At 39.7% G+C, this 17,138-nt stretch overlaps 1 protein-coding gene across 2 annotated transcripts in view; it reads left to right on the forward strand.

Annotated features, from left to right (window-relative positions):
* COL14A1 (collagen type XIV alpha 1 chain) overlaps nucleotides 1-17,138 on the forward strand; it is a gene marked incomplete at its 3' end in the record, with an annotated part of 1,869,522 nt that overhangs the window by 1,749,929 nt on the left and 102,455 nt on the right. For both annotated transcript variants that reach the window (XM_044066920.1, XM_044066919.1), the window contains 2 exon segments: nucleotides 6,893-6,946; nucleotides 13,730-13,801. In XM_044066920.1, the coding sequence (XP_043922855.1) occupies nucleotides 6,893-6,946; nucleotides 13,730-13,801 (126 nt within the window).

Genomic DNA, 17,138 nt, shown 5'->3' on the forward strand with positions numbered 1-17,138 from the left:
TGCAAATTACTGTTAACTCTCTCTGAGCTCAATCTGGATAACTCCTCTCTAGTGTGGTTTAAAAATTATCTATCCCTCCAGCAACAAGCTGTTAAATAGCATAACTCTCTCTCCCCTCTCCTCCCAGTGGGGCAAGGTGTTCCGCAAGGATCCATTCTTGGTCCCTTACTATTTTCCATCTTTAAGAATAACCTCCCCTCGGCTACCCAACAAACTAATTTAGTACAGTATGCTGATGACACCACCCTTATTTGCTCAGCCCCCTCTGTACAATTACTCCAAGACAGAACCCAGGAAGCCTTCACTACTATAGAAAAATGGCTAAATTCCTCCCAACTCATACTAAACCCACTTAAGACCCAACTCATGATCTTCCACCCATCCAAAACTTTCACCCCTACCTCAGCATCCTCAATAACATCCACCAGCAATACCCTTATGACACCAGTAACTCAAGCCAAGCTACTAAGTGTAACTATTGACCAAAACCACAGCCTACCTTGATCTGGCCAAGGCCTTTGATACCATTCCCCACTCAGGAATCATAGAAAAACTCACTAAGCTAGGCATCAATCCTTATATCACTAGGTGGGTTGTAAACTGGCTCACAGGTAGAACCCACAGTGTAAAAGTAGCCAACTCCAAGTCAGACTGCCGACCAGTCACGAGTAGAGTCCCACAGAGTTTGGTCATGGGTCCCCTCCTGTTTGGTATCTACTTCTCTGAAGCCCAGGCCAACACAAAGGGACTCTGGCTGACAAAGTTCACAGATGATTGCAAGTTGCTTCCCCACTTCTAACTAACCTAAACAAATCTGACCTTCTGAAACTATCTACCTGCTACAATAAAATCTCAAAATTTGCAACCAATGCTGTTTCTTTCACATCACTGCCTCTCCCTAAGACAACTAGGATGGTTAGAACTCCCTAATTTACTAAAATACAATCAACTTCTCCTGACCCATCAACTGATATACCAACCAAATAAAATACCTGCCCTCTCTGGTCTTCTCACTTTTCATAATACTCCGCATCAACTAAGATCTTCCAATACCACCCTACTGACTGTTACCAGTTGCTTACATAGCTCAGGCCAATCTCTTTATTCCTATGCAGTTGCTAAGGCCTGGAACTCTCTACCCTCTGACATTAGATGTCTAAATAGTAAACATACTTTTAAATCCCTACTAAAAGATCTCCTGTTCAAAACTTGGATATGTTCCTGCAAAGAATCAAACTAATTTCACCTGTTCCTGACTTTCAACATCCCTAGATCACAAGTGTACTGTGCAGTTTCACTTAGTGCATAGTACTGTGAACCAGGTGTTTATGCCACCTTTATAGTTATGATTTCTAGTTTCTGATCCTGTTTGTCTATGGAAACTTCTTCTTGAGTTTATGTTCAAGCAATTCTATATTTGTTGCATAATATCTTATAACCACTGTATGCTGCATCAATTGTAAAACTCTGATTTTTACTCCTTTTATATGTTCTATGCTCTTTGTACAAAATAGCTATGTTTATATAATTTTTGTATTATTTTTATTATTTTTTATAATTTGTTACTATGCATTTGGAGCTTTTCTCCCCGGGCCTCTGTTGAATACGGTCACCTTGTGTCCAGTTAGACCAACCTGGTAAACAAATGGAAAATAAAATAAATAAATTTGCCTATCTGTAAGGGGAGCTGCTTTCCCCCAAGAGAAAAAATTACAAAGGATGAGACCATCAATACTTTAGTTGTTAACTGCACAACATATACAACAGTATAATGCATCAACGCTATCACAGACATCTGAGATTCTAGATTAACATACAGCAATGTAGTTCTATAGTCATCACCTACTACACAATGCTTTTAAGGACACCAACTGTGATACACATGTCATTTACCTGTCTGGTTGCTTGTGATACACTCTATCGTCATGACGATGGTGATGAGGAATATGATCATCCATGCTTCTTCTGTCCGTGCCATTACCATGGGTTGGCATTCCAGAGCAATCTCTGACCAATGTACATAATTTTGTCTGTCATTCCCACATTGTAGTTGTGCATATATCCTGCATCTTTACTAGTTTGACACTTATGCCACTGTTATATTCCCTATTTAAGTGCATTGGAACTGCCATTGTACACCCTGATTTCTTTGTCACGGAATATAGTGGACAACTGTAATACTGCATCTAGTGGTTTCACATGCACACACACACACACACACACACACACACACACACACACACACACACACACACACACACACACACACACACACACAGTCCTACTGTCAGCATTACACATACGTACATGCACTCAGGCGGTCTGCACATTTTAATACTGCATATTTGAAAATGTATTAATAAAGTAACACACAGCACACACTGTCTTGTGACATTCACAGTTTAGGGTACAACCCCACCTTTCACTGTCTATGTATTCGGACATTTGACCTTTCCTCTCTTGAGCTGCATGAATCTGGCATCATCTGCCCTTTTTTGAGTACATTCTCATTTTTATATTTCATGTCTTTTACTTCTCAGGTATTCACAGTTCATAGATTACTACTAGGCTAACTACCTTTCTGGGCCTTTTTAAGCCTAGCTAATTACCCCATGTGAGAATCAAACCCTGCACCTTGTATTTATAAGATAAACACCTTAAACATTACATCAAACCTCCCAACCTCACGTTTAGCCACAACATATTTCTTATGTTCATGTTTCAAAATCTGGAATGATAGACCTGTACTCTTGCAGACAAGCACACTGCCATTTTCAAAATATTATTTCCTGTCATCTTTCTATTATATAGTCTGAAGGAGCCCAGAAGAGACTGGTGAACTGGTTTAGAAAGATGTATATGCAGCTGGGAGCAATGTACAAAATGTAGACAGTGGCAAAAGCAAGATTTATACAGTGAAAGGAATAATCAAACCTTTTGTAATGTAGCACATGTAAAATAACCAATATCGAAAGAGAAAAATGTAGTTCTTGGACATAGGTATACAGCACAAACTAAATAAGAGCAATGCTGCTGGGACTTCAGTTCTCTTTTCTTTTTCCTGTTTTGCTCAGTTTTTCTTTATAATAGTACAGACCAACTTGCAATTTATTATGCTTCTGCTGAAGCAGCCAGGCTAGAAAACTGTAGTGCACGAGATAGATGCAGGCCACAAAACCACATACATTATTTTCATTTGCATTTGGTCAGTAACACAGATAGTTAAATCTATGTTGAACAGTGCCCCTCTAATTAGGACAAGAGTATCCTTGTAGACTATATTAATAGCTTGTGGATTAAGGTAATACTGTTAAATTAGTTTTATATTACAGTAGTTTTCTATTACAGTTTCAGCATGATTACATGTGGGGGGGATTAGGGAGTAGTTGCATCCTGGTCTCTGGGGAAATTATTGTTGTACTTAGCTGAACATACTACTTGGCAGACACACACATACACACACACACACACACACACACACACACATTCATACTCTCTCTCTCTGTCTCACTCTTTCTCTCATTTTGAATATAGGCAGGATAACTGTTCTAGTGCTTGCAAAATATGATTTACCATGTTATAACTTACAGTCCAGGTTTTGGTAGAACCTCATCCCAAACAACTGCACCTTTCCTGCCTGCTTTCTGCCCCCAGTTCGTCTAACATTTGTAAAGTGCAGCTTGGCAAATAACTACAGTAGTTCACTTACTTTTACAGAGTAGCAGACCAAGATAACGAGGGATGTTAAAGTAATGGTGGTCATCATCTCACTTGTGAACTTTTTTTATCTTTACCGACTACAGAACTGTACCAATCACATCATTTTTTAAATTTAAATAAAATATGCTAGCACAGACTCCACTCTTCTGACCATCAAAGTGCATGTGCATAAAAGGCCCATCATTCCACTGGTCAGCTTCTTCAAAAGACACAAAGAATTTTTAGCTAGGGTAGAGAGATGTAGCCTCAGAAAAGTGGAGCAGAAAGAGAAATAAGAACACTGTAAGATGTTGCATGTGCATTGCTGTTGAACTTGCATTGTGGATGTTAACTAACTGATTGTAAAAATAAAATATTTCTATGCAGGCTGATGCCCCCTCGTACTTGGCCGTTGGGGCTAAAACCCCATCAACCTAACCCTTCCTACAGCTATAGTAACATTAGAACTCTAGATAAAGGTACCGGCCTCATTTTGCAGAACTAAAACAGTAAGATTTAAAGGAGTTAATGTTTTGCAAGTGTTGTTGCAGTAAACTTAGGCTCAAGTTGCCAGCTTCTGTCTTGTGTAGTTGTCAGGATGGCTCGGTGGTCTAAGGCGCTGTGTTCAGATCACAGCCTCCCCTGGAGATGTGGGTTTGAATAAAAATTTTGACAAATGAGTTTAAGAGGGTGGGAGGCTTGGTATAATAATTAAGCTCATTACTTCAGAAATAGAATGTACAGGGCTTGATTCTAACCTCTGGTTATTGGTTTGGCTTATAATAATCTGTAGACTGATTTAGCATTTCTCTATAAACCTGTCACACAACATAGATGTCAAACATCACTGAACCTGTCATAGCTACTGTATTTTTAGTAATTATTTCTAGCAATAAATGTATGTAATCTTTAGAGTTAATCTATTGTTTCCTTTCTCACACGAGACAGGAATATGTGTAGTAATCCTTGACCCCCCCCTCCCAGTGAACTTTGTTGTATAAAATATATAGTTTATTGATTACTAATCCTAGGTCCCCTAGGATTTTTGCCACATGTTTCTTTTCCAAGAACTGTTTGGTTTTTTTTTTTTTTTTTTTTGTGTAACATATTTGCGTCCTTCGTTTACAGCAAACTATGGTTCTGCTTGTACTTGTCACTTTCTAGGGACTAGCTTACTATTTATTGTTGGTTACTGTTGAGTCTTAAACTGTGGTGTGTAGTTCATATTGTTTTTTATACTTAGTCTCTGTTACTTGACTGAAATAAACTCACATGACTGCTACCCTGGAATGATCAATTACAGCAAGAGGTTCCCTTCTCCAGGAGGAGCAGAAGAAGGCACGATCAGAACATTTGTGATCCATGAGGTGTAGCCAAAATTTATACCAGCCTTCAGACTGCAGTCCTCCCCATGTCACTCCTCCCCCATAATTCATACTAATCAATGCTTGATTACTGAGTACCAGTGTGAAAGTTCACATTAAGGGTAACGCCAGGAATTTCATATTTATACTCCAAACTTCCAAACCCTCCATCTTAAAATAGCTGCACTGTTTGTGCTAAGTGTATACCCTAAGTTTGTAATTAAAGATGCAGCACATATTCATAATTTCTTATACTAAAACCCTGTAATAGGACAACTAATAATATAACAAGTATGCGTCACGTGGACACAATTCATTTTTTGCTGGCTCAGTTGCACCCACTTGTTTCAACCATGTATTTGAGAAGAGGGCATCTAGTACTTATGAACAGGTCACACGACAGGCCTCTCAAAAGAAATGTGTGTACAGCATGGCTTTTTTGGTTTCTGTATGGCAATTGGCTACACCCCTGACACCCTACTCATACACACTTAGCTGGGGAGTTGAATGCAGGCAGACCCAGCGTAACTGTGGCATTAGGCTACGTTTCTACTGAGATACTTTGTGCCTAGTACATTATCATGTTATGATGTAAGTGCATCATACCAAATGCCCATGACTGCATCACATGCACAGGTCCATGCACAGCTACTGTTCTCACCTGCTAGCACTAGCCCATTGGTCTCTTCCAGGTGGCATTACTCACAGCTTCCCTCATTAGAGAAGAAAACTGGGCATTGAACACTCGATTCACCCTTCCCACCTGAATCTTTTTGTTTCTATCTGCCAGTTGAACTTGACATGCCAGGGTCACAGGCTTAATCTCACATCAGTGGACCAGCTTTGCATTATTGGGAGCACATCATATCATCAAACGTAATATCGGTGAATGCAAAAAGAACGAGTGCTGTTCAACAAAATTACTTTCACTGACAGTGGAGTTTGCTTTATTACTCCACTGTTATGTGACCTTGGAGTTGGTATATATAAGTTTGGAGGGTGTGGGGAGTGTCCCCCCCACATGGGTGGTATGAGGGGTTTGCTTTCCTGCAAAAACAAAATTGCTCAGATGTTCGTCAAAGGTTTTTTTATTTCAGTTTGTAGAAATTACCTTCAGTGACTCGATATAAATCCGTATTATCTGTTCTAGCTGTACAATAATTACTTGTTTATACTGTTGTATTTATATTATATTATGTTTAATTTGTTGTGGATAATGGAGAAAAAAGATTCTTTGAAGACAGTTCACTCACCCATTAACAAAGGACTAAATAGAAATAAGTATAACATCTCAAGTCAGTGCCAGGCATAAAATTCTTTGCATGAATTTCTTCAAAATTGACCATTCTCAGTGCCTTGCTGATTATTTGTGACATACTGAGTCATTTTCATCATGGTTGTATAGCTATAATAAGTCAAAAAAGTTAAATACCCAAAAATGTTTAAGATCATTTGCAAATTAAATAGAATATAGTATTTCTAATTCAGACTGCCTTCATAAGAGAGCAATAGTCACAAATGGCCACATAAGTTATAACGTCATCCACAAAATATAATGCAGTATTATGCATTTATGCCTCATATATATATATATATATATATATATATATATATATATATATATATATATTTTATTTTTTTTTTTTTTTTTTTGCACACGGCTTGGAAGAGATTAACTGACTGGTAAGATTTTCTTTTCCCTTTGCCTATATTACTAACTTTATAATCACTGTTTTACAATTACTTGTTTCTTGTACCAAAACCATTATACCGGCATGTTAAACTAAGTGAATGAAATATGGCTAATATATTATGGTTTCTTTATCTAGGGTCTACCTGGTAAAGATGGTGAAACAGGTCCACAGGGGTCACCAGGTCCAATTGTAAGTATTAACAGTTTATTGTGCATATTATTGGGCAGAATGGTGTCTTAACTTTAAGCTTTTTAATTCATAGTTTTTGCATCTGGAGTTCAGTCCTGACCTATATGGGTCTGAATTATTTGTATGGACCAGTGCATTCATCATAACAAGATAGATGGACTCATTCGATTGATTCTCACTCCATCGCTGTACTCACACTTGTTTCTGTGTGACATTAGCAAGCAGCAGGGTTAAGGAAGTTTCACCTTTATCCTTTTCCCAGCTGTTGTGCTATCTTGGTATATTTAAATAGCAGAGAGTATGGACGGGTTTGTTTGTTTGTGTTGTTTTATGCGTGTATTTATATATACATATATATATATATATATATATATATATATATATATATATATATATATATATATATATATACACACATACACACACACACACACACACACACACACACAAAAGGCATGTTTGGTACATGGTACAGATATTATTACATGTTGTGGTGGCAAAACTATGATGCAACTTTCACAGGTAATTTATAAATGTTTGCATTGCAATCAAGATAGGCAGTATTAATGTTTTATACAACAGTTATGTAGAGGGTTTAAAAAGTGCAAGTTTTTGTCACTGATGTGTCTAAATTAGATTTAAGAGAGGGGCACTTGGAAAAAAGTTTGGAAAGAACGATATGTTTCCTGACTTAGACTACAATATAAGTTTAAACAGTGCTTTAAACAAACATTAAAATCACATGATCTTGTCATGTAAAGTATATTATGTTGTAAGTGTTGTGACAACATTGTCTGTTATAAATATTTAAGTAGTGTCTTTTTTGTTTTCATTCTTTAGTGGTCGATATAACAGCTTTCGATCTTTTGAGCGTTCACTGTTATAACATAGACCCTTCTCTGATATCCCCAACATTCGTAATAAAGCTGGTTATCGCTTTTTTAGGTCAGCAGTGTCAGCTAAATGGTTAAAACAATTGACTGCTAACATTGCTAGCATATAAGAAAATCAGCCCTTTGGCTCAGATCACAGCATATTTAAAGATTACTTGGCATTTCCTTAAGTAACTAAACCGTTTAAATATTGCTGTGGAAAAACAGATCTTTTTAACATACATGGAGATAAAATTACTTTATATGTGTGGTCCACAAAACTTAGGAATTGATGCTGATAGGAAATGTTTTCAGGGAGTGATTACTTGGAGTAATTGTGAGGCAATATCAATTTGCATTTTTATTAGAGTTAATTAAAAAAAATGTTTTTAGTGAAAGTGTTCCAACAGATCTGTGGCAAAGCAGTAGGGCAGTAATGGTACCCTCATTTGCTAATCTGGTGCTGTCAGAATTGGTAAGATCATTTTTATTTAAACATTTATTTATTTATTTATTTATTTATTTATTTTACATTTGTTGACCGGGATAGTCCAACGGGATACCTGTCCATTTTCAGCGGAGGCCTGGGGAGAAAAGCTCCATATATACATATAGAAAAACTGTTACATTAAATAAGTTAAAGCACTGTTACAAATACAATACATAGGATAAAAGTCATTCATTATTCTAAACATAAATTGTTCTCTCCTCTGTTGTTCTGCAAGCAGTGTACTGAGAGCATTTGTTCTGATTTGGAGTGTAGTTGAAAGCATTACTTTGTGCCATTACTTGGTAGTATGAACTCATGTTTTTTTTTTAAACTCATATACCTTTTTTTAGATGTTTCAGTGCAATTTGATAAAGAAAGAGATTAGACTATTCGGTTTTACTATTTATAGGAAACCCAGGAGGGTAAATTGTTATTTATGAGCAAATAATTGGCATCCATAATATATTAAAAAAATCATAGTAAAATGACCATTTCTAATATTATTCAAAAACAGTTCATTGTACCTATCCAGGCATGTCCAAAGGGCAGTTTCAGGTGTACTCTCCAGTCCAACTGGTGAATCTGGGCATTTTGAGGCAATGTTACAATTGCCTCATGTACACAGACAACCCTCTCCTCCTTCCACCAAACACTAATACATGCGAGAGATGCAATTATACAGCCAAACTGGAGGCTAAGCTCTCTCAACCCAAGACTGGACCAGGCAGTCAAGAGGAGAAGGGAATTATTTGCATCACACCACCAGCCTCACACAGACCTATGAAACCAGCACCGGCAAAAAACACACATAAATACACGAAAACATACTTGGAGGCTCTAAATAAAAATCTGCAAAAGCAACAGAGACCTCCAAAGCAGACATCCAAGCAACCTCCACCTCCCCAATACAAACCATGAAACACATACTTCACAAAACCAGTGTGCCACAGAATTGCAGCCCTTAAGGCAAAATAACATACTCAGCACACAAGTAATCGGTGACTCTATAGTCAGGCACACTGATGTCCCACTCACTAGGCTAAACAAGGAGAAGGTTATTGTTAGCTGCCTGTCGGGTGCCAGGATCCACCACATAACACAAGCACTCAGGTCACTCCAGAACAAGTACAAATATGACTCTGTCATTGGCCATGTTGGTGTGAATGAACTGAACTGTACCTCCCTGGACTACATGAAAAGAGAGATATGGAGGAGCTCTCTGATCACGTAGCCCTGGCCGGTATGACCCTGACCCTGAGTAGCATCCTGCCCTCACCAGGAATGATACCATGGTATAGTGAAAAAGTTATTTCAACAATTGGCAAGGCTTCTGGTGTCACTCAAAGGGGATCCAGTGTCTTTCAGCCTGGGATGACATGCTCGACAAACCACGCTGCTTCGCTAGAGATGGCTTGCACCTGTCACCCTTAGGCTTTCGAATAGTGTCCAAGGATATTTCCACCCCCCATAGTGCCTTTTTTAGGCAAGGCTCAAAAGACAAACCCACCGCCATAAATAGCACAAGTAACAAAAAACTGAGGGTAATGCTACTCAATGCCAGAAGTCTAAACCTCAAAATGCACGCACTCAAGGCACTCCTCAGTATAGAGAAAACTGATATATGTGCAGTAACAGAAACCTGGTTTAAGGCTCCAGAGAGCACCCCAGCACTACCAGGCTACAACTCATACCATACATTTCGGCCACAGAACCCGGACCGAAATACAAAAGGTGGGAGAGTATCCATATTCATCAAGGATAACCACACCTCCAGGTTAGTAGTACAGCATGATGCTGCAGAGATCATCCACGTGCAACTAACAATGGGCAAAACTGCTATTCAAATTATAGCTTGCTACAGATCACCCACCATGTCCCAGGACCACCACTCTGCATTCCTGGAAACACTGGGAAACATAAAGGTCCTACCAAACATCCTAATAATGGGTGATTTCAATTACCCAAACATTAACTGGAAGAATGACTCAAGTACAAACTTCCTTGCCCAACATTTCCTAGAATTTATAAATTTATCAACTGGTCAACACGCCCACCACAGGTGACAACATATTAGACATGGTCATCATCAACATGGGCGACCGGTGTTCCACACCGGAGGTCAACCCCGTCTGGTTAGCTCTGTCCATAAACTAATCACTCTGGATATCCACATACTGCCATTACCCCTGGTCAAAGAAACCACTGTGAAAAACTTTTCGAAAGCAAACTTCACGTTACTTAAGACCAAGGTGTGAAGTTTCAAAGCACCCATGCTAAAGGATAACGCTGTTCAAGCTGCAAAATCCTTTACTAATGCACTCTACGAGCCTCTACAAGAATGCATGGATCATGCTATCCCAAACAAAACCAGGTCTCACTCCTCCAAGAAAAGGAAACCAGTCTGGTGGACCCCTGTCATAAACAAGCTATACAATATAAGGAGGAAACTAGTACAGAAAAGAGTAAAATCCTAAGAAGGGAAGACATCCCTGATCAGTATCAGCAAGAAACTACGTTCCCTCATAGAATCATCTAAGGCTAGCTTTGAAAGAAAAACTGCCATGGACTCCAAAGATAACCACAATGCATTCTTTACCTATGTCAAGAATCTAAGTGGCAATTCTCAGATCTGCTTGGAGTTTGAGCAGAATGGCATAAAATACACTGAACCGACCGATATAGCCAACATCCTGGCAAACAGGTTCAGTGCAAACTTCACCCCCCTCTCACCCCCAAAAGGGCCCATAACTATACCAGAAGAATGTAGTGCCCCTGAAATCACAGACACTCAGGTTAAAACAGCCCTCTCCAAAGCCAAAAACACAGCATCAATGGGACCGAATGGTGTCCCAGGCTGCATCCTACATGAGCTCAAAGATGAACTAACCCCTCACCTAAACACACTGTTTAAACTCAGCCTCTCCACAGGCTACATGCGCAAAGAGTGGCGCATAGCAACAGTTATTCCGCTCCACAAAGGTGGAGCCACAACGGACCCCAGGAACTATTGCCCTATAAGCCTGACTAGCTTGGTCTGCAAAGCTATGGAACACATCATCATGGATCTCATTAACAGAGACATTGGAAACCTCCAAACACTGGACCCTACCCAGTTCAGCTTTGTTAAGGACAGATCATGCCTCCTAAACCTGGTGGACTTCTTTGAGACAGTTACCAAGGCTATAGATGAGGGAAAGTTGGTCCACACAGCCTACCTAGACCTCGCAAAGGCCTTTGACACCATTCCCCACTCAGGTATTATAGACAAGCTCACCAGCCTGAACATAAACCCCTACGTCATGACGCCATGAGATGGGTTGCCAGCTGGCTCACGGACAGAACCCACATGGTAAGAGTTTTGGGAGCCAGGTCTGACTCTAAACCGGTTACAAGTGGTTTTCCCCAGGGCTCAGTCCTAGGACCGCTCCTGTTTGGCATATACTTCTCAGAGGTACAGGCAAGCACAGGAGGACTATGGCTGACCAAGTTCGCAGACGACTGCAAACTAGGGGCTATAATTGACTCTCCAGCTGACACAGACATCCTCCAAAAGGGTCTCACTGAGACAGATACCTGGTGTCAAAACCATGGCCTCAAGCTAAATGCCAAAAATTGCATAGTCATCCCCTTTGAAAAAAACAAAGCACTCACAAACTACCACATAGGTGGTAGCCCCATAAATACAGAAGAAGTAATAAGGGATCTGGGGACCCAAGTAGATAGTAACCTCTCCTTTGATAATCACATTGCCAAAGTGGTTAGAAAATCCTTCTATGTGGCCCACCTAATCACAAAAGGGTTTGCATCCAGATCAAAAGAGGTCATTGGGCCCCTCTGCGCATCACTCATCAGACCCATCATAGAGTACAATGCCCCATTTGGGATGTACCTTACAAGATACCTGCAACAACTGGAAAGACCACAGAAGTACCTCACCAAGAGGATCACTGGCCTCAAGAAGATGCCCTATGCAGCTTGACTGAAGAAACTCCAGCTGTACTCGGTTGCATACCGCCTACTCAGAGGTGATCTCTGCCTGATGTACAAGGCCATGTCCAACCCAGAATTGATGGACATGCTCCACCTAAAGAAAACCATATCCCCTCGAGCCACATGCTCTAGGGATCTAAACCTCACCACAACAATAAATAGGACATGCTGGAGGGATAGATTCCTGTCCCAGAGACTTCCCATGCTCTGGAACAAGATTCCAATCTACATTAGGCAGAGCTCCTCGCTAACACTCTTCAAGAGAAACCTTGATGAGTGGATGGGAAACGGAAAGTTTACCCCAGGGATCACTTCAATGGCTCTGCTGGACAGAGGCACAGGGAACTAATCTAAGGGGCGACAAAAGTCAACACATTCTGGCTAGGTTTATAAATGCCTTCGGGCAGATAGCCTAGTACCTACCTATGAACTTATGAACCTGTGATGGCTTGCAATGACAGATTTATGAATTAAGCTAGGTTTGTAATTCTAATTAGTAATAATGTCTGTATAATGGAGCTTCTCTCCACAGGCATCCACTTAAAAAGGACACTGCTTAGTTGAACTTTACCAATACACAAATGCCAATAAACAAATAAATAAATAGTGAGTATAAGCATTTGAAGTTTAGTCCTGTCTGGAAATCATAAAAGTTTAGAAAAAGGCAATATAAATATGGTAGACTGCAGATATGCTATGGGAACTCGCTTTAGTGTAGGTATAGAGTCCATCTAGATGATAACCTCAGATAACTGAAGAATCAATAAAAGTAACACTGAGCTGTCTAGTGTGCTGGAGCCGGGATAAGTGAGCCATAGTATCAGCTGTTTACTCCAACCTTCCCCAGCCAGCTCCTGTGGGTACCCAAGCTGCTATCTAAACTTGGGCTGGCTCCAGAGTAGTCAGGGCCTTACCCCTGTATGCTACAAAGCTGGATACAGAAGAACAACTCTTGAGCCCAGCATGTGATAGCCTCCAGACCTAAGTGGTCTCTCCCTTTTGTCACTCCCCCATTCTTACAGTTGCACTTACTGCTAAAACATTATTGTTTACTGTTCCCTGTAGAAAAGGCTTACCGTGTGAGAGTTCATCTAGTCAGGACTGCAACAACAGACTGTCAGGCCAAAAGTCTGTGTGATGGAAATAAGACCAAATGGAATAGGTCACCATTAAACAGTATTTTCCAAGTGCTCTCACTACCCCTGTTCTTTCACAGCTTGGATTATTGTATGCAACAGTAACTTTGCAGAGAGTACGAATATTAATGTTGTGAAAACATCTTGCTAAAATGTCATTTTGCTTGTAGGCCAATATAATATTTTATAAGCAGATAACTATCATAATCCATCTCATCATTTCATGACAATAAAGGCTGTAGTTTTCTAGAAAATATGTCTCTAACTGTTTTTTTTTTCCTCATTCTTTCAACAGGGTGTCCCTGGGGCTCCAGGATCTCCAGGTTCTTCTGGAACGACAGGGCCACAGGGTGATCTTGGGCCACCTGTAAGTAAGCAAATTATTATCTCCTTTTCTATTCAGATTCCAGACTACAAGACAATTCCTAATAATTTCTGTTTATTACTCCTGGGGGAGACAAGAAGGTGCCTTCACAGTTAGTATCAGTACCATACTAAGTCTTAAAGATGTTTAACTTGGTTTATTTTTAAGTACAGATACAAGAATAAAGGAGGGTGGCAGAGACAGACTAGCATGAAACCACATTAGATACCTGATGTAGCATCACACTAATATACACTACTATTAATGTGTACCCACTATAGCAGGAACATTCATCTTTTTATTTTTTTTATCAAGGTTAGCTGTTGAATCTTTAAGGCTAGTATGGGAAACTGCTATAACAGGCAGAACAGACTGTGGTGTAATAGCCCATTTCCAAGATGGTAAATCAGCAGAGAAGCTCCTGTCCACTGCTGTACTGCAGTGGCAACAGCTAGATGCAATCCATATTTCTTGTAAAGACATAGATGCACAGCCCTCTGAGTTCCCCTTTTCTACAGTATTGCTGCACCTTCGCTGTAGACGACTATCCTTTATTTTTGGGTTTAACATGAATAATGAGGCAAAATTAATGCTACCTTTGTAAGGAAGAAGCACAAAATGACATATATGTGGCCACTGAGTTATCCATGGAAATTGTAAATTGTTTGTACAAATGTCCTAAACACATGGTGATAGGGGAAAAAACAGCCTCCTAAAAATTTCTGCATGTGTGTGTGTGTGTGTGTGTGTGTGTGTGTGTGTGTGTGTGTGTGTGTGTGTGTGTGTGTGTGTGTGCGTGTGTGTGTGTGTGTGTGTTTGCATGCCTGTGTGTATGTGTCTGTGTGTGCGCTGACATGTTTTGATGATCTGCTATCCTGTATAGCGTCGGTACCATGCCATGTATCTTCTTAATGTCAGAACAGCTCAGACTCCTCCACAATCCTGAAATGGATAAAGCAGGTTTCAGTTAATTGATGACCAGTAAGACTGAATGAAAGATGTTGTTCAAACGCTGAACGCTTGGCCACCACAAACCACTTATCCCTGTGGTAACTTGGGTCTATATTATATGATCTAAACTTTAGTTAGTCTAATAACTAAAGCTCGATCACTAAATGTCAAAGTCACAAAACTGCGAACAGCAGTTTCCACACAGGAAAACAATTTGTTTGGCCGTTACGCGGATTTTGGCCTTTCTTCAGTGTAGAGCAATCTCAGAGTTGGTATATTTAGTTAGGGGGGGTGGGAGGGGCACAGCCTTTCACATCGGGGGTGTGATGGGCAAAGCCCCCCACTTGATTTGTGTTTAATGAGTTTTTTTTTTTTTTTTTAGTTGGGACAACGGCATTGTTTCCCTGTGTGGAAACTGCCATTCACAGTTTTGGGACTTCGACATTTACTGATCGAGCTTTAGTTATTCGACTAACTAAAGTCTCAATCATATAATATAGACCCGGTAATTTTTCTGACACCCCCTGCTTAAAGCCCAAAAAGACAGAAGGATTCATACTGAAAATCAAGATCAAGCGAGCTTTTGCCCTTCTGCTCCACGGGAGGTTTCTGTCCTCTCTGAGCTCACCTTAAGACACAGGTGTACCACCCCAGTCAAACTCCCCACCTGATACTGTCCCCAGAGCGGGTCACACCTGGACACCCAGGCGCTTGGAGCCAGAAGCGAGAGCCCCAGTGGTGCTTGCTCCCCCGCCTCAACAAGTAACTGTAAAAATTATGAGTATTACTATTTCTCCAGGGGCCGAAACCTCCCACTTATTTTACACCTCTCGAGTCTCTTCACAATGCCAGACTAGAGTCAAGCTCAGCAGGGTCTTCTTTCTCTGATGATTCTGCCATGCCCGTTCCCTTGGCTGTGGTTTCACATTGGCCAAGTCTTTTCCATTGTCTGGATAAATCACTGTTTCTACTTCACGCTCTGGTAGAGCCTTCGGCACCAATGTTTTAACAGGATACAGTTAATAATAGGAGCAGTCACGTCACCAGTTCTGGAACATGTGACCTCTAGAAAATACTGCAATATTCACTCCACACACTCTCTCAATGTGTGCCTTGTTCATACTCCTGTAGCACTTTGCAAGCCATAGTGATTTTGATGGGAACAGAAAGAAAACTCTTATACATAAGCCCATATTTACTTAATAATGTAGTTTGCCTTGTCCCTGTTTCTTGGATGAAAGAATAAAAGATGCTACAGAGACAGCCAATCGAAGGTAGTCCATTTTTAATCTTCCTTGATTTGTAAGCGTGCAGTAATAGTAAGCTTTTTCACTGGTACACACAATTCATTTTATTATTTAAAGCTTGCAGGGTAACTGAACCTGTGGAAGAGTTAACAAATCTCTTGTTAGGGTCTGTTAGGCCTGAAAAACAGATTGCTGAACCTGTTTTCATAAATGAACCACTGTAAGTTGCGACAATGCATATCTTAGGGGAGCTACCATGAAAAAACTAGATGCTAAGAAATTATAACTGTACCATATGCTACAAGTTATCATTCCCTCTCGTAATCTGTTGTGCTAAAATATTGAATATCAGTAAATTTAGTGCAGTTCATTCAAGTATAATGAAGCAAAATGTTATTTTTGTAAGTGCTAATAAATGACAAATTGACATCAGACCCATTCATGGACATAAAGTAGATAATCTATCCAATTAATAGTCACTTGGCACCTTTCTTGTATTGTAAAAGCTCTAAGCCTAGTCTGTCTGCTCACGACTCCTTGGAGGTGAATTTTACTATAGTATACCCTGAAGACATCTTAATATTATACCAAATAGCAGGCTGACTTCAACATAATACACCAGATTTTGTACTTGCATATCAATAATGTATTCTGAAAGCTTGTCAGCCACACAGATATAAATAAATATTCCTTCCTAAAAAGTACACTGACTGACTGTATGGGAAACAACCCAGTATTCTCGTGAATCCAGACTATCTAATGTCAAATTACTAGACATGTAAAATAACATATGAGTGATGAGTTGTGGAAATCAAATGGAATTTAAATATACAGATACATCTGGAGGTAATTTGGGATATGCAAACAAATCCACCCTGGCATTTCACTGCGCTGTAATCTGTCTCTTCTTTGCAATAAGAAAAGCCATGGAAAAAATACCAGAAAGGCCTTCATCAAATAAAACTACCAAAGGGTTGAAAAAAAACACCTGTTTGAAGTAAAAAAGCAATAATAAACCAGCTAATCAGCTTCATTTCATTGTCTATCATACAAGATTGGGATAATTATGTCTGCTTTGTGTCTGTTGTGAAATATTTATTGCAGTAGATAAAAAACTGTCACAGCTAATTAAATATATTTTT

The sequence above is a fragment of the Protopterus annectens genome, chromosome 3.part1, assembly GCF_019279795.1.
Source record: "Protopterus annectens isolate FY-2018-M chromosome 3.part1, PAN1.0, whole genome shotgun sequence".
Taxonomy (NCBI): Eukaryota; Metazoa; Chordata; order Ceratodontiformes; family Protopteridae; genus Protopterus; species Protopterus annectens.